At 36.3% G+C, this 21,441-nt stretch overlaps 1 protein-coding gene across 2 annotated transcripts in view; it reads left to right on the forward strand.

Moving 5' to 3' along the window:
- Positions 1–12,515, forward strand: part of LOC106952508 (uncharacterized) — a 71,393-nt gene extending 58,878 nt beyond the window's left edge. For both annotated transcript variants that reach the window (XM_015040664.1, XM_015040665.1), the window contains exons 6-8: positions 6,582–6,778; positions 6,884–7,008; positions 10,616–12,515. In XM_015040664.1, coding sequence (XP_014896150.1) covers positions 6,582–6,778; positions 6,884–7,008; positions 10,616–11,255 — 962 coding nt within the window. In that variant the 3' untranslated portion in view covers positions 11,256–12,515. The remainder of the gene's footprint in view (positions 1–6,581; positions 6,779–6,883; positions 7,009–10,615) is intronic.
- The last annotated feature ends 8,926 nt before the right edge of the window (positions 12,516–21,441 follow it).

Consider the following 21,441-nt stretch of genomic DNA (forward strand, 5'->3'; position numbering starts at 1 on the left):
AATTTTTTTTATTCTCCAAAAAAAAATTATTTTTTTTTTTTTTTTTTTTTTTTTTTTTTTTTTGGGGGGGGGGGGTTAGGAAATTAACAAAACAGGAAAATGTAAAGCTGTTAATTAGTGAAGTGATTGGAAGTTGTTTTTTACATGTGATCTGTTGAGAAAAGGTGCATTTAAATAAACAGTAACAAACATAAAATATTTGCTTTTATTGTTAATCTCTTTGCTTTTCCAAAGAGATTGTTAGTCTCTTCTGTTTTTCCATTGGATTGCTATGCAGCTCTTCATTTGAGTAGCTATTACAGTAACATTTTAATGTTACAAATGACCAACACTGAAAAAAATCCCATTTCACTCTTACTTTTGGAGAAGGCTAACAGTTTTCTGCAGTGTTGCAGATGATTGCGTTATCCTCACAATGGATTCAGTCTGGTTCCTACGAAAGACTCTGCTCTCCTTGGTAAACACTTTTTGTGTGGACCTAAATGTCTCACTTTGCTGCTCTCATTCTCGCCTTGACCTGCTTCTCCGTGCAACAAAATTTTATGTTATAAAAGAACATGATGACATAAGGATGTAAGTGATTGCATGTTTACGCTCTACATCTTGCCGTCTCCACTAGTAATCTCACTATTGTCTTATTAATCAGCAGCCATTTGAAAAGAACAAATGCAAATGAATGCAGATTGTGGCATACGGAGAGCTCCTAGTCCTAGTTGTAATTTAAAGAACAACTCGTGCACAGAGCACAAAAATAACTAGATCGCTTTAGAAAATAATATCTGCAGATGTTTGGATTTCTTTTCATTCCACCTTCTTTTCCATTTGTAAGCATTATTCTTAACATCTGTGTTAATGCACATTTCAGTGCTCCAGTACTATTGCTGTTGCTTTGTGCTTTCTAAGGGAGCGCAAAAGGTAAACAGAGATGTATTGGAAACACCGGGAAATTATTTGTAGTTGTTGTTTTGCACCCCTCAGCAGCACAGTCAGCAGTTTGAACTCCATCAGAGGTTTGTGACATGTAGCCCATTAAGGCCAATTCCCATCAGATCCGAACAAGCAGACATGCATGTTTGCAGTTACAGCTACATTACAAATTTTGGCTGAAGAAACATCAAGAAAGTTCCCGTAAAAGGGGATGTTTCTTTTCAAAAAGCAGGTTTTCAAAGATATGCAGCTTTGAAAAAAAAAAAAAATATATATATATATATATATATATATATAGCATCTTTGATGCTAAAAAATATATATCAAATATTGTTTATTATTATTTTTTTTTTGGTGCTCATTTGTGATCATTCTGCATAAATCCTGCTAGAGAAACACCAAGAGATTCTGTGGCTGATGTCTAAGGGGCCGATGTTGCAGATGTCTGCCCTGCTGATTTCACTTGTAGTTAGTTTGGATTTCTCATTTTTTTTCTCTCTTGTATTTGTCTCTTATTTTCTAAATAAATTGGTATTTACCACAGATAGCAGTAGGCCCACAGGAGGAGGCAGATGACCTTGATTTTTTTTCCCCAGATGATCTGTCTCATCTTATACTGTGACAACATAGTTACAGTTTTAACGAATATATTTAAAATTTTTTGTTTGTTTGTTTGTTTTGTATTTAAAAGATACCTACTACACCCTTTATGCTTTCTGTACCTAGACAAATAAAATTGTTCAAGAGACAGCCAATCGGTAAAAATCTCTTACTGATTGTTTAAAAAAAAAAAAAAAGCCCTTGCAAATTGTCAACAGGCAATCTGCAGTTTGTGGCTTCCAAGAGTTGTTTTTAACAATATATTTGTCAGAATAGCGGAGAGGCAGGTCAGTCAACATGTCAGACAAAATTAAAGTATTTTGATAGTGTCACAAACACTGTGATGGAAATAAAGCTTTAAACATTAGTCTATGTCTGCACTTCCTATAGAGTAAGTAGTTCCTTACGCGTAATAACATTCCATGACAGACAGATTTAATCTCTTTAAAAGATAAAATAGAACAACTTTGCTGGAGGACATTGAATTTCCTGTTCTGTGCTGATGTTTCACTCTCTCTCTTATGGCAGCCTGAAGGATCTCAAGCATGTTTGAGTGATACAGCTTCTTTTCTAGGAGCCTTTACAAGGTTTTGTGCTTTCCCTGAATTTATTTACACACACCTCACTGATGATGAGAATTACTGAGTGTTCTTCACCCCGTAACAACAGGAACTCAAGAGGATTATTGTTGGCTGCCAATCCTTTTAGCACTTAGGTGTGGTGCATTCACTGACTGGGGGCACCAATGAAGTATATAATCTAGTGAATGCTATTACCAGTGGATTTCTCTGTGCATCTCAAATTTCTATTGATTTTCATCTTTAATCATATATGCTCCTTTTCGGTGTGTGTGCTTGAAGTTTACACAGTATATGCATGTCAGTTTTGTCTGTGTTGTGATCCTTGACTTTCCCTTCAGATGGCCACGGTCCCACTTGGCTTCTGAAAAGTGTCCACGGTTATTGCAATGCTGTTTATTGTTGAAATGAACATGCTTTCACAATTTTACTTGTGAATATAATTTTAATCCTTTTTCTTCTTTTTTGATTAGGTTTTCAGAGTTCATTCAACTAGAACTTACACAACAAAAAAACTTGATTAACGGATAGAAGTGGTGGACAGCACAAAATTAAGACTTTAAATAGCAGTGCATGGTATTAATTACATTTTATTTTCTTTTATGTTTTTGTCAAAAAGAAAAAAAGAGGGCTTCCTTTTTCATCTGCACAAACCACAGTGAAGCTGCAGCACACAAGATTGTGCCATCTCTAATTACAAGGATGTGAATAATTTGTTTTTTGAAATTAATTTGCCTAGTAAATGTTACTGATGGTCGTACGCCTGAGCACAATGAGTGGCAAATCAAACAAATCTCCTGTTAAACAGCCCCAGTTTAGTAATTCCAATTACGTTGCTGAAATAGCAGCATATTTGTAAAGCAGAAGCAGTGCTGATATTCAGGATGCCAACAATAAAGTGGGAGACAAATGTAGTGTGTGTGCCCATTAATTATATTTAATATTTCCCAGAACATAGCAACATTAAACAGTGTGATGGGGGTCCAATCGTCACCTAATTTAGCAGAAGATCCTCAGTAAATGGTAATGGTCTGTTTTATTAAGAAGCAGACTTACTCTGCAGAATGTTGCATTATTAAAATTTGGCTAAGTCAGCTGCTCTACAAACTACATAACTGTTGTATTTGCATGTAAAAACACACCAAAAGCATGACTCATTGTGCCAAGGTGGAAGACTACTTTTGATTTCTTAAAATAGAAATTAAGTAGTTTTCTATTAATTAAGCATTCCTGTGTTTGAATATGCCTCTTTGTAATTTTTATTTTTTTTATTTATTCAAGTTCATTTTTTCCCCTTGAAAATCATCTCAGACTGTCCTTTGGTGGTGTTCCTACATGAATAAATATCAGACGTGGTTTCAGTTTAGTAAGGCAAATATCTGCTCATCACTGCATCAAACTGATGTTAATCAAACAGAAAAATCAGGAAATGACGATTCAACCGAAGATAATTTATATTAAAAAAAAAAAAAACTGTTGCATTTGCTCAGCTAACTCGTGTATATTCACTTGTAACATCATTTCTATTACTTCTCTGTGGCTGTAGTTGGGGAATACTGACATTGGGATGCAGAACAATAAGTAGTCTTAAGCAAACATCAGATTTGCATTCATTCTTGGGAAACCGTACCCTTCAGTGAAGGTTCAGGGACAGTCCAGCAGAGAATTGGACATAAATAGTGATAAGACACTATTTGTATGTAAATGAATCAGGCAAAGAAATTTCAAGTAGTTTTCAAATAGTTGAAGCTGAAGCAGGAGGTGGTTCAGAGAAAAGCTGCAGAATGTTAAAATTCAGAGTTATAATTTAATGAACATGTATTTAGATAGGAACCTTATATATATGTGTATATATATATATATATATATATATATATATATATTTTTTTTTTTTTTTTTTTTTTTTTTCAAATAAGAATATTTCTTGACTGCCCTACTAATAATGAATTGTCCTCTGAAAATGAATGTCTAGGATTTCCATTATTTTGGATATGGGAATAGTGTTTTCAAGATAAAAAATTCCTGTTGGAATAATTCAATTTGTATTCAGAGGCTCAACAGTAAGTTAGTAAATAGATAAATATGTACATTGTTGAAAATAAATAACTGAAGGAATGGCCAACATGAAGTGAAGTGCAGTAAATAAATAAATGCTGACTTACATGGGTAAAAGATGAATCAGCAGTTAAATATAAATAAATTAATCCAGCCAGCCATTAAGTCTCGAGTTAAAGTTGGAGCTTTATTTCTGGATGGAATCAGTGTGTTTGGAGCTTTTTCCAGGAGCAAAGACTTGTTCCTGTTTACTACATAACAAAATATTTAAATTAACCAAATCTTGACTGGAAAACTCCCAAGGTTCCAGTCAAGTAGCTGTAACAATTTTGTGTGATAAAACATTCAGTATAACTAACTATCGATAACATGAACTGATGTGTTAATTTTTATTACCCTCATTCCACCATTAAATCTAAAAAAAAAAAAGTTGGTTAAATACAATGAAATGAACAAAAAGTGCAATATATTACCCTAAAGAAGCAAAGAAATCTTAAGTTTTTCTGTTAGACGACTGGTCTCTTCTGCTGATGTTTGCTCATCAGGTGACATACTGAGTGGAGCTGATATAAAGAGACTAAAAGATGAAGCTGCAAAGATTAAACATATGAACATGAAGCCCGTTTCATCTGCAAACAAAACAGCTGCCAGTCACTTTGAAAGAACCCTCAACTATTTTGTAATAAAAGTTTGCAGTCTTTGCTGTAGAACAGGGGTGTCAAACTCCAGTCCTCAAGGGCCTCTGTCCTGTAACTTTTAGATGTGCCTCTGCTGCACCACACCTGAAAAGAATAATTAGGTCATTAGCAAGGCTCAGGAGAACCGATCTACACAGGGAGGAGGTAATTAAGTCATTTCATTCCACTGTTTTTTACCTGTGGCACATCTAAACACTGCAGGACAGTGGCCCTTGAGGACTGGAGTTTGACACCCCTGCTGTAGAAAAAAGAAAAAAAACCTAAATAAGCTAAAATCTGTCGATTGCTTGACTTGCACCAGATCAGAAAATGTGTGGAATGAATTTTTTTGTCTTGCCATTTTTCTTTTATAGTGTAATCTCCTACAAATGGGGTTTCACCAGACAACTAGTCAGTCGACTACCTCATGTCACTCATTACAGATGTGTTTCAGATTTTAATGGCAGACTCACTCTGTTCTACAGAATTTTATTTACAGTCCTTTCTTGGTAGCTGCATGTTAGTAGAAATTCTTTTTTTTTTTCCCTTTCCCTTTTCATATCCCTTTCTGTTTCCTTGAAGTTAATGGACTTTACATCACATTGATTTGTACTAAAGGGTCAGACATCCTCGAGCGTCTGGCTAATGGGCCCTTCTAGATATCTTGATTGGAACAGCAAATGGAAGATTTGAGTGCAAAGAGGTGTCAAGGTTAGCCTTTAATTTTGAATTCGTTTCGGTGTTTTTCCTCCATTTATTTGTGTTTAGAGGAGTTTTGGATGAGCAACATTTTCATTCCCAAGCAGAAACAGTGGAGTAATGTGCACATTTATGGGGTAAACTGATCTGAAATCTAATGTTTCTCTGTCTCGTTAAATGCTTCCCGAGAAATATTTCTCTCCCAGAGGTAAGATATTTGGTGGTCTGAGCTGAACTGAATTTCTTTCTGTTTTGTTGTTTCTGAGTCTGCATTCTGACTCATTCATGCATGATTGCTATTACTGTCTGCTTGTTGTGTGTTCCACTGCAGTAATATAACATGTTGTTTATTAATCATCCTTTCCTCACTCGGTATAGTGGCGCTGTTGCCTTTATCGTTTAAATCCCACATGCTAAATTCAGTTTTGCAGAACAAAATTGAATCTTACTTTGATGATGCAATATCAGTTTGCTTCAACCACAGCCGAGTCTTAACAGCTAGAGAGTTTTCAGTCCCCCAATAAGCTCAAACAATAAAAAGTAGCCTGGATTCAAGAAATTTTCAGGGCTTCTGAGAAGCCCTGAAAATAATGAAAAGATAATAAATAGGATAATTCTTTTCAGGTCAAAAAACAGATCAATTTGCATATTTCTATTTTAATCCATGTCCTGTTTGCTGAGTTTGCACATCCATCCTTCCATCTAGCAATCTCTTGAATTTGTGGTTTTGCAGATTCTGCATTCAAAACCTTTGAAAATGAAATTGCTCTAGAACTCTGTACACTTTTTAAAAGATAATTGCAATATTACATAAAAATGTGTAAGAACCTTAAAATAATTTACTGAATCTAATTATTCTTAATGCAGAGGAATATGGAAAAAAAAAACATTTTCATTTCTTTTGGAACCTCATCTACATCATTTACTGTTTTAAAAGTTTGCAGCTTATCTGTACCTCCTTTTTCTAAAACACTTTTTCTTGTTCTGTTTACGTTTTTGTGGCGATTTTTTTTATAACACTCTCTTTTGTTTGCTTCTTGTCCAGTTGATCAGAGTTTGTTTGAGAACTCCATTGCCCAGAAGCAGAGCCCTCAGACCTCCAGAGCAGGTCAGCACTCCACCCGATCCCTCTCAGTATCAGCTAATTCCAATTCTGGCTCCACCTTCATCGACTCCCCATCCTCTGGAGGACAGCAAAGGCTCAAAAATGCCATTAACCTGGGCAAGGCAGTTGGGGCAAAGGTCAGTGCATCATAAGCTGATTTGAAACAATAACCTCTGCGGGTTCTCAAAAAATACCCAGATAGCTTATCTCCCTTCAAAGCTGAGAATTTTCTTTTCCCTAAGGTCAACGACCTGCTGAGAAGAAAGGAGCCGAGCCACCTTGGAGACATCGGCGTCACTGAGGTCAACAAGAATGTTGGCGCAGTTTGGAGCTGCATGGACAAACTTGGCCACAGTTCTGCCAGCAGGTGCATTCACTCATAAAAAATGTCATCAGTTGTATCAATTCAATTTATATTTATATATAGTTAGGGGTTCTAAAAATGATAGAGGACTTGTTTATGTTTCATTGTGTAAAATGTAGACAGCTACCCATGTATGATGTAAGATTTAGCAGATGAGCAGCTGTATGATTTCTTTCGGCAAGTGAATTGCATCACAAACTTCCAGCAAAGGTTCAGTCCAACAGTGAATTAAAAGCAAGCACTGATGTTAGCACTCAAACTACCATATTCAGAGCAAAAACAGGAGGAATCGCGCAGATGTGACTGTGCTTATTGCTGGTAATAAGAGGACAATATTCGGACACTTAGCTTAGCTTCTAAAATTGGTCATATTTATCCTGTATCTTTTTCAGGCAAAAGCTTGGTAAGCACAGCTCCCTCTGCCACAAGGTGAAGAACTCCCACCAGGCTAGGAATTAAATTTTCTAGAGATCTATTAGTTAATACATTTTTGATACTTCTGGGTGCTTAAAAACAACCAAAAAAAGCTTAATTTTTTTGAATATACATATTTTTATGGACTTATTTGTTTCCTGTAATATTTATCAAAGGAGCACAGTGCTGAAAGACGAGTGTCCTCAATTCAAAACACTTAAAGTTAGGTTTCAGAGTAGAATTTGCTGAAATCCCATGTCTGGTTTTAGATCCTCTGTGTGGATTTGTGATGCAGCTGTTTGAGAAATATTACTGCAGTGCAAGATTGTGCACTACATGGGTATTTTAAGTTAGCTGGGATCAACAAACCTAATTGATTTGACCAAACAACATTACAGTTTTATGATTTGCCAAATAATTTGCTAAGATGGAGAACAATGCAAAACAAGGGAGAAAAAATCTCCTTTTAGCTTTTGAATTACCACATTTTTATAACTAGCAGTGACTGAGCTTATTCTTGTAATCGTTCACAGGAGTGAGTTTTTCATGGATGGCACAGAGACTTTTGTGCAGAGTGATCAATAATTATTAGTTCAATTTTACCTTTCAAGGATTGTCATTATGGCACAGTGCCAAAATCTGAAACCCTTTTTGAGAGAGGAAATCTGACCTCCGATATCAGCACAGCTATTCTTCACGTTGAGGTTTTTGAACAGTGGGAGATTTGAGTTAGAGCTCATGGACTCCTGTGGAATGACACTTTTGGGGTATTGAAGGAATGACGGGTTGGCCTTGGACTCGATGCAGGATTTATTTCTACATGCCTAATAATAAGCAAGTCATTTTGGCCTGTGTGAGCAATACTGTACTGGATAGTCAGGTTTAATTTGGTGCTCTATTGCATGATGCACTGCTATGAGTCAGAGGGAGACAGCACGTCTATTACAAGACTTGTTTTCAGCAAGTAGTATCAGATAAATCACAATATTTGCTTTATTCGTGTGAAGAATGACATTACTGGTTGACTTTTAGTGTGTCTGTTGAATTGCTCTTTGAAAATGTGTTTTCTGCTCTTTTATTTGTATATTTTTCAAATGGTTTGTGGGCAGTGCCACTGCAACAGTGAATTAAGGGGTTCATTGATTGTAACTGACAATCGTTTCTTGCTGCCAAACGTATCAACGCCTGTTTGTTTGGAAACTGGGATTGGCCAAAAAGACACATGGTTTCATAAATCACACATGGAACTTGTCCTCCTACCATTTCTGAGCCCAAATGTATTCCAGGTTTTTGATAAATGAGACTCGAAAAGCGTAAACAGAGCACAAGTGTCTGCTTTGTTTGTTTGCTATCAGTTCCTGCTGTTTGAGTTTTCCAGCTCATATCCCTATTTCATCCTCTGCTACTTCAACTTTGCACCTGTAAGAAAAGATTTCAGGTGCTCTAATCTAAACTATTATGTACCAGGGCTATTTTTGTTGTTACGTATTTTTCTGAATTACTATGATAAACCATTTCAATAATTCTAATGAAATTTATTATTTAAATAATGTCTGTATTATCTGAACAGATTACATTACACTGTAATCCAATGTACGATGGCTGTTATTCCCATTTAGACCTGTCAACTTTTATAAAAAAAAAAAAAAAGACAGATAATCTCTAATTAAAACAAATACAAATCTTAATAATGAGGCAGGTAGATATTATTTACTATATTCATGTAAGCACATTTCCCTACAGCAGGCCGTGAGTAAAATTTACAGTGCAAACTTTGGTTTAAAACTTTGTCAAAGTAGGTGGAAAATGTCTCAGTGGCTGGAACAAGCTGGTCAGGAGAGAATGTCACTGCAGAAGCTGTCATTTTAACTGCGGTGATAAATGGGCAAAACCATCAGCTTCTGACTGTTCTAACTCCTCTATCACACATTTACTTGAAAATGAATCGTTATCACCCCCACTAGGTTAAACCCTCTCAGCAGAGAAGAAGCAGAAAATAGTTCTTCTAAGAGTTCTATTTAGAAAATATTTAATTCCACTTTATTTAGTATATTTTTGTTTTTGTTTTTTAAAAAAAGGTTTCGTAAAAGTTTGTTTCTTTGTGTTTTATTTATTCAAATGTTCAATTTATTCCACAACTCAAATTGTCCAAATGCAGCAGTTCCTTTTTTTTGTTGTTGTTGACAGATGAAATAACACAATCATGGCTTTTTAATGGTGACGAACAGAGCTGCTGCAAATGATGTGTGGAGGCAGCAGCATCTTCCTCTTTGTCGTCCTGATATTGACTGTGTGACGGAGGACTCGTGTCCTTGATGAAAGCAGAGGGTGTGTTGCTCTCGCTGTTCTGCTCCAGAACAGTTTGTAGGTGACGTCTCGAGACGGTGGAGAGGAGCCACTCCCTCAAACCTCGCAAGAAACGTCCAGCAGCAGAACCAGATCCGGGACGGTCGGGATGAGCAGCCATGTGCTGCGACCAGCTGGTGGCTGATCGAGAAATTATTTACCGTGATAACACAAAAGTATAGGGAAGGGAGTTTTTACTATGGAAAAGGAACAGAGAGAGTGTAAAGAAAATGGTTGGAAAATTTGGTTAAAAAATGTGTACATGGAGAGCGCTAATTGACTTCATGTTGCTAAGGTTTGCATGTGTCTGAACCTTCAACTCCTATGAGATTTATTTTATTCGTCAGAGGTGCATAGCCTCTTTATTATGTTAATTTAGTTTGCTGAATACTCTGAGCTTTGATTATCTGTGATACTAATCATCAGAATGTTGGTCTAAAGTGAAAGCAGTCGGTTTGTTCCAACTCCTCCGTCACCCAACATGCTGTCATTTGCAGGCAAAAGGAGGTTTAAAGTCTTAATCGTAGGGCAGGATTTGTGTTTTCAGTCAGCTGCACTGAAGCAACGCAAAAGCTTACAAATGGTTGTAATTCAATGTAAAGGTAAAAGGAATGTTGCTTTTATTCAGGCATGATGGGGGTTTTCCTATTCTCACATTTTCCATATTTTTTAGAGGCTTCAGGCCTACAGTAAAGAGTAAAAGAGGGCACCAGATTAAAACTTGAAACCTGTACTGGATATTCTACAGCAGTAAATAATTGTATTATATTTTAACAGTTTCAGCTTTTGTAGTAAAACCTGGTCCATTAGCTCCTGAGATCAATCCCTTCTTCCCTCTCCTCTTTTCCAGCCACATGTTTGACTCCTTTCCTCGTCTCGACCCACCGCCGCCAACAGGAAAGAAGCGCGTCCCTCGAGCTCTGAAGACGACCCAGGACATGATGATCTCCTCTGACCCTGTGGTCGCCTCGCCAGAGCCGGCAGATTCTCCCCCCTTCCTGCCCTCCCCTGACGAAACATCTCAGGGCCCCAACGAGGGGAGTAAGAGTGAGGAAAAGCTACCAGGAGGCAGTGAGGAGCAGGAGGAGAGGTCGACAGAAATCACAGGGCAGCCCAGTCTGGTGGAGAACAAAGCCGATTCAGAGACAGAGGAGACCAAATCCACGACTGATGAAGTCAAAGAAGGGGAGGAAGAAAAAGGGAGCTCAGAAGGAGGTGAGGAGGAACGTCGGCACCAGCTTCAGCTCTCTGTGCCAGACCTCATCAACAAGGATCCTCCTCTGGAGTCCCGAGCCAAACCCTGCGACGTCTGGCAGAGGGCATCCTCGCCAGACTCCAGGCTCGCCTCCTCTCCGATTTTGGGCAAGGCATCCTGCCGCATCAGCCTTGGGGAGGAGGTCCTGCTTGGTAACGGCGCCCCCTGCAGTAAAGACTCAGGAGGAGGCACTGAGGAGGCAGAGCCTCACCCAGACCTGCTGTCCTTCGAGTAACTCAAATGTTTACTGTGGCTTTTAAATGTATCACCCACCCTGCATTAGTTTAGGACAAAGGGAAGAGATGCTTTTCACAAGCAAGGCAGGCTTGAAGACCTGCTGCTTTCCAAACTTTATATCAGCATTTTAAACAGTTTTTGTCACTGGTTTGAGGTCAGTCAGACTACATAAAATATATATTTATACATAAAAGTACACAGTAAAAGGCTGGCTGTTTGCCATCATTTCTGGCTCATGATGCAAAAATAACAGGAAAAATAAAAACAAGGGCCTTTATTTTATTGCAGTTTCAGTTTTAAAAATAAGTAAAAAAAAAAAACAATGTTCATATTCAATTTGTTTTGTAGCTATAGCCTTTAAAAGTTTCCTGTCTGCTTTAACAATTTAATGACAACCTGATTATGTATTAATGAATGTATTTAGTGTGGTGACATTGCCTTTAGATGGGTTAAAGATTTATAGATATGAACAAAACCTTACAATCCTTGAAGACCACACCATTTTTTATGCATAAAAGGGTGTATTTTTTAAGTGTGTTACTAAGCTGCTGCATTAAAGCCAGTTAAAAACTGCAAAAAAGTATATATGTTAAATAGAAATATATATTTTACATTTCGTAATTTTAAACTACATGGTAAAGGTTGTTTTATTTTCCTGCGTAGTTGTTTATAGCATTCTGGAAAAGATGCTCAGAAAAACCAAGCAGGAAGTGAGAATTAAAGGCTTAAAAGAATGTTTGAGATTGAGAAGGTAGGGTGAATATCGCTGTCGCAGCAGGACTGCAACCTCCAGTTCATAAAAAAACAATCGTTTCTGAATGCAAGTTTTTTAACTTCACTTCAGGATGATTTAACTCTCCAAAAGAAGCTTTTTGTGTGAGTTCTGTGCTGAAGTTGGCTTTTCACAGAACAGTGATCAGTGACACAGAATTAGTTATTTTCAAAACTTGTGCAAATCAAGATGCCCGATTTTGCCTGCAACGGGGCTGTCCAAAGTGTTGCCCTCATTTCGAGGGCCATTTTGAGGCCCTCGGAATGATTGTGTGTAGCCCAATGATACAAATTATGATTTTTTTTTTTTTTTAGACAAAGACAATTGAAAAAAAATCAAGAAATTATAAACCTTTTCTTGAGCAGGGCAAACTTGCAAAATTTGATTTCTTTGTTTTCAGTAAAATATTGTGTGTTTGTTTTAATGCTAAGCAGGTAAAATGTTCTAATTTCACAATAAAACATTTTGCGTTTTTTCCTGTAAAAACCTTCTGATATTTTCCAACCAGGCGCTTTTGGCCCACATGGAAAACATTTTGGACACCACAGCTCTAATGGATCCAGCACTGAGAGGAATTTTAATCAAAACTTGTGTTTTGTTCTTGGATTCTGCCACAAACCAGACTGAATATGTGAAGTTCTATAGAAATCTCACTCATCATTTAAAAACAGTATTCAATCACCAATGCCTTAATCTATAAAATATAGCATAACATAAATAAGATGACTATTTTTAGGATCAAAACAAATTTGACATGTTTGACCGTATGAGCTAAAATATGCTGCCATACTGGAACTAAAGGCCAAGGAATGAGCGTATATTGAAGTAATTGCCGGTCTGTGCAGCCAGGATGTGCAAAGACAGGTTGTTCCACATATTAGCTGGAGCGACTAAACATCTGTTCAGACTATAAATCTGTTTTCTTCCTTCCACACCCAATAAATTAATGAGCCGCTAATACTTTAATGCGAAACGGATCAGCTTGGTGTGCCTCTCTCCAGAAACTAACGATGAGAGGTTGTTTCCCTGCTCGGACCTGAAAATGTGCGTGACTTCATATTCCATCACCCTACAGATGGAGACGGGACTGAAAGACGTTTGAATGGAGAGTTTTTAGAAAAGTGATGAGGGGTTTCTGAGTTAAAGAGAGGGCAAAGTAATGAGCTGTCAACAGGAAGGGATGAAAGAGGTGTTTTTTTTGTGGGTTATTTTGTCTTTTTTTGTTTTTTTATTCAAGCGGATCCTAAAGTGACAGACCAAAGACGGAAATTAGCAGCTCAGTCAGAGAGGTTGTTTTATCACTTTTTTTTTTTTTACTTGTCAGAGGAGTAAAAAAGCAATAATATGGGGGAGTATTTTTTGTTGTTGCTTAAAAAGATGAAAGCCAAAGTGTGAACATTTCAACCATTTTTTGTAGATGACGTCCGTGTCTTTATTCTTCAAAAGACAGATGCTGACTCAGGTGCTTGTTACACGTAAGCTGGCATTGAGAGAAATTATTAAGCCTTAATTCACATCTGTTTGTCAGCGCAGGTAAATCGGGGTCTGGTTGCCGTGGTTACTTTAACACAAATCAAGCACTAAGAAGTAGAAACCTGTAATTTTCTAACCTTGCATTCTGAAGATGTTCTTCAGATTTCTGCTCCTGGGTTGTGAGGCATGTTTGTATAACACCCTGGATATATTTCTGTTTTTTTTTTTTTTTTTTTTTTTTTTTTTTTTAGCAGAGAACTAAAGTGTAGAATACCATGAATTTCCCAGAAGAAGCTGAGACCAAAAGCAGCACCAGCTGAGAATGAGAGGAATGTGTAGCTCGTACTTATGAGGGAAAAAGCAAGCTTTGTCTCAGTTTTTTTTTTTTCTGAATGTGTCTGAGGCACTGAACTGTGTAACCAAGCAGCTGAGGCCTCCTCCTCCTCTGCGGTTCTGAATCATGTTCCTTTTTTTTTTTTTTTTTTCAGGGAAATTACTCAGAGCTGCAGATGTTTGAGTAGAAAGCACTCCAAAAAAAAAGAGAGATATTTTTATACATATCTAAAAAAAAATAAAAAAAGAGCTTTAAAGTTACGGGGAACTGAGTCTTTGGATATGCAGATACCATATCCAGGTTTCTGACCATTACCTGTAGGGATGCACTACATGCACAAGTCTTAATAAGTACCTTGTTTTTTAATTGCAGAATAAGACAAACTTTCTTGTAATATTTGAAGTGGTTTTGATCTGTAGTTTCTAGGCTTCTGAAGGTTTTCCTAAAAATAATTATTTGAACTTTTACTTCTTTTTCAGTCGACATTAGCCTATTAACCATGACCAATAAATGATGCAGACTGAACAAGGCTGCTAATATCAAGCGATAACCCAGTGGTGTGTTGACAGGGCTTTCTCTTACCAGAGGCCTGCCATAAATACAAAATTGCTTCCTATCATTTAACCGAATTTAAAACTTTGATCAATTTCGGTTGTCATGGATCTTTTTTTTTTTTTTTTTCAATAATTTTTTGTCTTCAACTTCTCCCTCTTCCACTTTGGATTATACATGACACCAACAGTTAAGATATCTCCAATTAGAGTGATTTTGCATGTTATCAAGTTCGTGGTAATATACAGTCAGTATCTCCACCTCACAGTGAGTCTGTCTGCTTAGTCATATCTATTTTAGCTATGTGGAAAAAACTCATTGTGGGGAGTAGCTAACCAGTTAAATCTGGTTTGCATCACAAGCTCCATTCTGAAGGTTAAGGGAAGTATAAAGTCACTCAGGGTTTCAGTGCATTGTTGATAGTTATACAATTTACTATTGGCATGTTTAGAATCTGCATAAGAGTGAAAAAATATAACTGAGTATGGAGACGCATCTTTCCATACTTAGATATGTTTTTTATTTATAATAAATGTATGGACGGCAATAATGGCTGCACCATTTCAAGATCAGGAGTTGACTATTTCATTATTTTGACGTGAAAGTATTTTTGAATAATAATAATAATAATAATTGTCATTTAAAATTTAGTAATGCATCAGTCTAGGATCAGTTTTTTTTTTCCATCTTAAGCCAGTAGACCGCATCACTCTAATTTGAATTTTAGCCTTTATATTTCAAGATCAACTATGATCATAACAAAACCAGTTTGAGATTTAATTTTCTTCAGATAAGTTGATTAAATTATAACCTCAACAAACTGAAGCTATGTTTTCTTGAGATAATAACAGAAATAAACTGTTGTGACAGGTCAAGCTAACACCTTGTCATCTTACTATGACTTCATTTTATGACTAAACGTTTATTAAAAAAAAAAAGTTTAAATGTATATGACAATTTAGATTTTCATAATTTCAACATAATGGTGGTAGGTAATCAAAATAAATTCGTAACATTCTGTCTGAATTTACTGACTGAAAACCAGCCAACCCACACACATTTACAGTACATGAACTTTCCCAAACTTTCGTGGGTTTGCATTTCACAGTTATTACAATTATGTGACATACTTCTGCTGCTTTAAATACCTGGAACACATTGATACTAAACCTCAAATGCTTAACAAAAAAATCCAAATCAGTTGCAATCTTAGATCTTAAAAGCCTCGACACATTTGAACAGATGCATCTGGACAAGGATGATAGTTTAGAAACATAACTTGTGTAGGAACCTTTTTACTGCCTCACCGCCTGGGGGTTAGGGGGTTCAACTTCCACATCTATTATTATTATCTATTATTATTTTAGCCTCAAAATGCACAAAACACTGCCATAGACGAGGAAGAGAAACTGATTTGAATGAAAATGATTAGAGTGAAAGAGCAAAACCAAATGAAATCCTGGAGAGGCCTTTTTGAAGACAAGAAATTACAAGAAAGTTTGTAACCAATATGTTGGAAAAATAAGCAAAGATTAGTTGATTTTGCAAATAATAGCTGGATAATGTACATAATGAGCATATCCACAGCAACAGAACATCTATAAAAACATAAGCAGAATACTATAGTGTTTGTGAATTCTCTGAATAGAAATTAGAGACGGAGCCCGAAGCCTGATTTTAGTGAGAGCTTTTTTTTTTTTTTTTTTTTTTTTTAAAAAGTACCTTTTCTGGAATGCTTGCATTTCCTCTTCTTGACCTTAAAAACCATTTTTAAACATTGAGCTACGTTTAAAACATGTAAGAGTCCGTATTTAAAAAAATAATCAAGTTTGTTATAATATCACAAGATTGCTGTTATGCTTGATTCTCTTTTTATGAAATTACCAAAATGATTGTCTGACGTTTGTGTTGCAGTATGTTTTTATGCGCATTTGGATCTGATATATATATATATATATATATACATATTTTTTTTTTTTTTTTTGTGTTTTTTTTGTCTAATTTAAGATGACTTTAGCACAAATAACACACTAACATAATCAACTAAAGATAAGGGCAAAAAGACACTATGTAGCTGTTTAGAAGACCTGAACTCTATTTCCTCTTTGGAAATAGTAAATTCTTTGAAGACGTCAAGCATTCTGCATTTTGTTTCAGTCTGTAAACCACTAACTTTATCATTTTTGTTGAAGGAACAGTAATGTACAAATTTTACCAAAAGTTTCTTTTCCTAACAACAAATGAAGGAGTTATAGAATGTAGTTTTTATTTAGCTATTTACTTTATGTTTATGTTGAAATGTTATGTTTTTGTCTCTGCAAAGCCAATCTGCATAATTCCAGTTTTTATTGATGAATGAAGGACGCTTGTGTAACACATGGACTTTTTAATACCAAGGGACTGTTGAATGTCTAAAGGAAGCTTCAGATGTTTTATCTTTAAACTGTTGCTAATTTTTTTATCAAGCAAAAGATGAAACTGAATGATTTCTACCTTGTATTTTCCTACTATACTTGTTATAAGAGGAGACGTAATAATTTCCTACAATCACTGTAATCTTATAAATTTTGATTTAACCATGAAGTCATTGTCTTATCTGCTTGTGTCCTTTTTAACATCAAATTAGTTTTTTTTTCCTCATATTCTTTTAAATCCTATTCAATTCACTTAGAAAAACAAAGGAGTGCAAAACGATAAAATAGTTAGCATGACCTGATTGCGAAAGTATCTACATCCTTAAACAAAAACTTTATCAAAGCACCTTTTGATTTAATTTCATCTTTGATTTTTTCTGAGTTCTGCCATTATTTACAGTAAATCTGATCAACCAGAAATAAAGCTCAGCCGTTCAAGATAACAATTTTCTCCAGACATTTATTTTGTACAGCCATCTTCCTTCTCACGCCATGAAACTCAGCCAGTAGCTGTGCTGCATTTCTAATACTTACCCAGATGTCACACCGAAGTGCAACCAGATCACAGAACAGATGGCAGACAAAAGTTTTATGTGATGCTCATAAAATATCACACAATCTCAAAAACAGACCAGAAACTGTTATCTATCAGCATGTCCAAGAGCGAAAAACGTTATTTACTTAATAAACTTCAACTTTTATCTTACCACTCCTTATTCCTCTGAGGCCTTCACTCTCCCCAACTTCTCTAGTTTGTCTTTGAGCTTTAGGTTTTTTTTTTTTTTCAGGTTCTTGAATTGTTCCTACCCTGAGTGTCCTCTTTTTGGTTTCGATACCTGGTTTGTTAATGATCACCCGTTTATCGTGGAAGTCTTTTTCTTCTGTTCCCCACCCCTCTCACTGGCGCCTCCTATTTTGATCGGGGAACCTCTAACCGATACTCCGCACAGACACTCTTGTACACTGTTCCCGTCAATTATTGTGGCATTTCATGTCCATTTTGCCTGCCAGCGTCTTGCACCCAGATGTTGGGCTCTGTTGGTTGGGGTAAACCTTGTGCTCAACAGAGCTGCTTAACCAGAGGAAAGGTTTTTGACTGACCTGCTCAGAATCTTCTACAGAATGCTGTGAAGAAACTGCTCTCATATTTTGACAAAAGTACAGATCTTGTGCAAGGTTGGTTAATATTGTCATAAATATGAGAATCTGATACTTAAAGACTCAATGCTAAAAAACTGAATTTAAAAGTAGTAGTAGGTACTTATGTAACTGGGTTATTGCAATTTTTTTCCCCACCTGCTAAGTGAAATTGTGACAATTGTCACGTTATACCAGGGGAAGGTTTTGTAACAATTTATATTATGATCTCATTTATGTCACCAAAATCTGTAATTTTAGGAACATCAACTCCGCTTGCACATTTCCTGTTATGACCAAGTATCTCTGTGCTCCAAACTCTGCCAGCCTTTAACACAGATCGCTCCTTGTCTGATGCGTCTCCATTTAGTTTCTTTTCTTTTATTTTCAAACTCGCGAAGAGATTCAGAATCCGACAGTGTCCTGATGTTTAATTCATCTGTTTGTCCTAATTCGTGGAAATCCCGCTCTTCCTCTTGGCACATGTCGCTGGCCCTCTTATTCTGCCGAAATGAGTTTGAAGCCCTACGGGGGTGTGAAGAAGGGATGGAGATGATTGCAAGATGAGAAACTTTATTTACCTCCCTGCAACATTAGAGCTGTAAACAACCAATCAGGTCTTGTCTCTTGTTTAATGACTCAAACATGATGCAAATATTGATTCTCTACAAAAGGAATCTGGGCCTCTATGCATAATGAATATCAAGTATTGGCTGAAAAGCCAATGTTTATTCAACTTTGTTTGTCTTGAAATTATTTTCCGGGATAATTCATACAAACGAGGTCTGTAGTGCAAACAGGAAGCACTAGCGTTTATTGCGAATTAAAAGTTTTCATGCACAAAAACTATTTGTATATGCAAAAATGTTGAAAGTTTCAACAGGAGTTGACAAAAAAACATTTTAAGATTCAGCAAATGTAGATGTAAATCATAATGTGATTGTTGTTTTTCCTTTTTAATTCTTGTGCCACATTGTTAGAGTCTGTGGGAATTTTATACTGTTGGGTATTTTAAAAACATCACAGCAGTTCAGCCTTTCAGAAAATCAAACTCATCTCTTCGGACATGTTCTGATGCAAGAGAGCTACGAGTGATGCCGTTGCTACATGAAATTTAACACTAACTAATCTTTGACATTTAATCTGGTGTCCAAAACAAACTAACCCCCGCTATAGGTTTGCAAGCCCACTCTATTCTCACTTGGGTTCTATCATGTGAATACATTTTGATCCTGTAGTTGTATTACTGAAGAAAACAAGGGCACAGATAAGTGGTTTTTCATCTATCTCACAGCAATCTCGACCTGCATGTCTGCCAGCACATTAATCAATGCCAGTTGGCAGGATTGAGTTATTATCAGGTTTATTGATCTGCGTGGTGAGAACTTGCTGTTCCGTGTTTCTGTCTGTTTGTACGGACAGTTTAAGACAACACAGTCACTCGGTTGTGCACCACAAATTCCTAAAACATTGACAACCAGCAAGGAAAACCTTAATCTAATCAGCTGCTACCGCTTATCAACAAAAACAGTGCCACACAACATGCCTATGATGTACTTCAGTTCTTTTCCAGTGGACTAATCTATTGATTGAAAAAACAAAAATGAGCAGCTAAAAAAAAAAAATCTTCCACCAGATTATAACTGTCAAACTTTGAATATATTCATATTTTCTGTTTTATTTCTATTTCTGTATTCTATTACCTGGAGCAAGTGAGTACTTGCCTAATATATATATATATTTTTTTTATCTTTCCACAGTAATTTATTCTTTTTGTATCGTCAATTTGCAAATAATTTTTCATATACTAAGCCAAGCCCGCCCTCTTGTGGCTATCTTTGGTATACATAGTTAAATATGTTGACGTTTACTGTTTAAAAATGATTTTCAGAAACTCATGTCTTGTAGGATCCTTTGAGGAATTTTGCCGTTCTGCACAGTTTCTTTACCATCTTGATTAATTATGTAATTTGCTGTTTTGAGGCTGTTTTGTTTGCAAATTGCAATAATCCTGATTATTTTTATCACCACATGCACTTATTGATTTGATAGATGTGCATAACTGGGTAGGGTTTTTGATTTAGTTTGATATTTAACATTCTTTGTGTTCCATCAGTCCAAATATGCCAATGCAATGCAAAAATAACAAATTTAAAGGATTTTAGCCAAATTTTGAACATTTATCCATAGACTTACAGGAAGAGAGAAATCCCAGTCTCTTGGTCGGTATGTAGAGTGAGATTTATTGAAAAAAAAAAAAAAAATTAGATGGAAGAAGAATCTGGATTCAAATCATCATTAATCCCTGCTCTTGCAGGGATTCATTTTGCTTTCAGACCAAAAAGATGAGAACCATTGAAAGTCTGGCAAGAGAACAAAAAATGCGACAACCAACCACATCAAGTTGGAAAACACCCAACAAAAGAGACAAACAGGTGAATAGCAGTCAGTGTCCTCAGTTTTAAGTCAGTAAACGCTCAATGATGAATAAAGTGAGCTAGAGGTCAAAGCAGCATCCATTTAAGATTTTTGTTTTTTTTAACAATATAAAAAAAAATGCATAACTTAGATGGTCGTATTTTACGGTGCTGTTTTATGGCTCCGCTTTGGTACAGTGAGGCTGCTGAACAGCAGTCGGTATTAATCTCAAAGGTAGAACTGCTTCTTATACTATTGGAAATAGGACTTTGAACAAAAAAATACATTTGATATAGTTCTGTGTTTGAATTTTAAGAAAATGCACCTAACGTAACATAGACACACTGGTATACATATTCATGAGAATTGGTGAAAAAAAAAAATGTATTCATTCAGATCCAGTTGAGGTGCAGGAATCCTCATATCCACATCCCTGCCCACACTTCATTTCCCTCTGCTCTTCCTGTTCTTTGTCTGAAGATAGATGACGTCAATAACTGCAATTGCTTCTCTCTCTAACAGCAAAAGTGCCCAGTTGGCTCTCGCTTCGGCATATTTTGTTTACTTGGCTGAAGTAATGTGATGATCTACCTCCATCATGTTCTCACCTCCAGGTTCTTGCTGCTGTCAGCGAGCCGCCTCAGACTTTCAGGGACCTGAAACTGTCTTCTTTATTGGAACACGGAGTCAATAGACCTCCTCTGAATAAGAATGAATTCAAAATGAAGGAAAAATGTGGCAGGCAGTCTGTTAACTGAAGGGACATTAGTCTATAAAGGCTTCAATGTCCTTAAAACCAAGTGGTTTCATTTCCTCAAGTCAGAGAGATTTGAATGATTGCTTCATATGGTTTCCTTTTATCCATAAATTGTTCATGGTAGAAGAAAACATGCAAATCAGGGGTCTTATGGAATATATTATCCTCAAATGGAAGAATAGATATTCTTAATAACTCTGTTTTGTGGCTATATGTGCAATCTTTTTCTCCTCAACCCTGTGAAACTTGAGCTCTAAAGCCTGCTCCAGCATATCCATGCAGTTCTGTACTTCACCAGCAGGTGTCAAACTCAGCTTCCAGTGTTTC

The sequence above is a fragment of the Poecilia latipinna genome, unplaced genomic scaffold (genome assembly GCF_001443285.1).
Source record: "Poecilia latipinna isolate Pla-1442-1.1 unplaced genomic scaffold, P_latipinna-1.0 Scaffold522, whole genome shotgun sequence".
NCBI classification, from domain to species: Eukaryota; Metazoa; Chordata; class Actinopteri; order Cyprinodontiformes; family Poeciliidae; genus Poecilia; species Poecilia latipinna.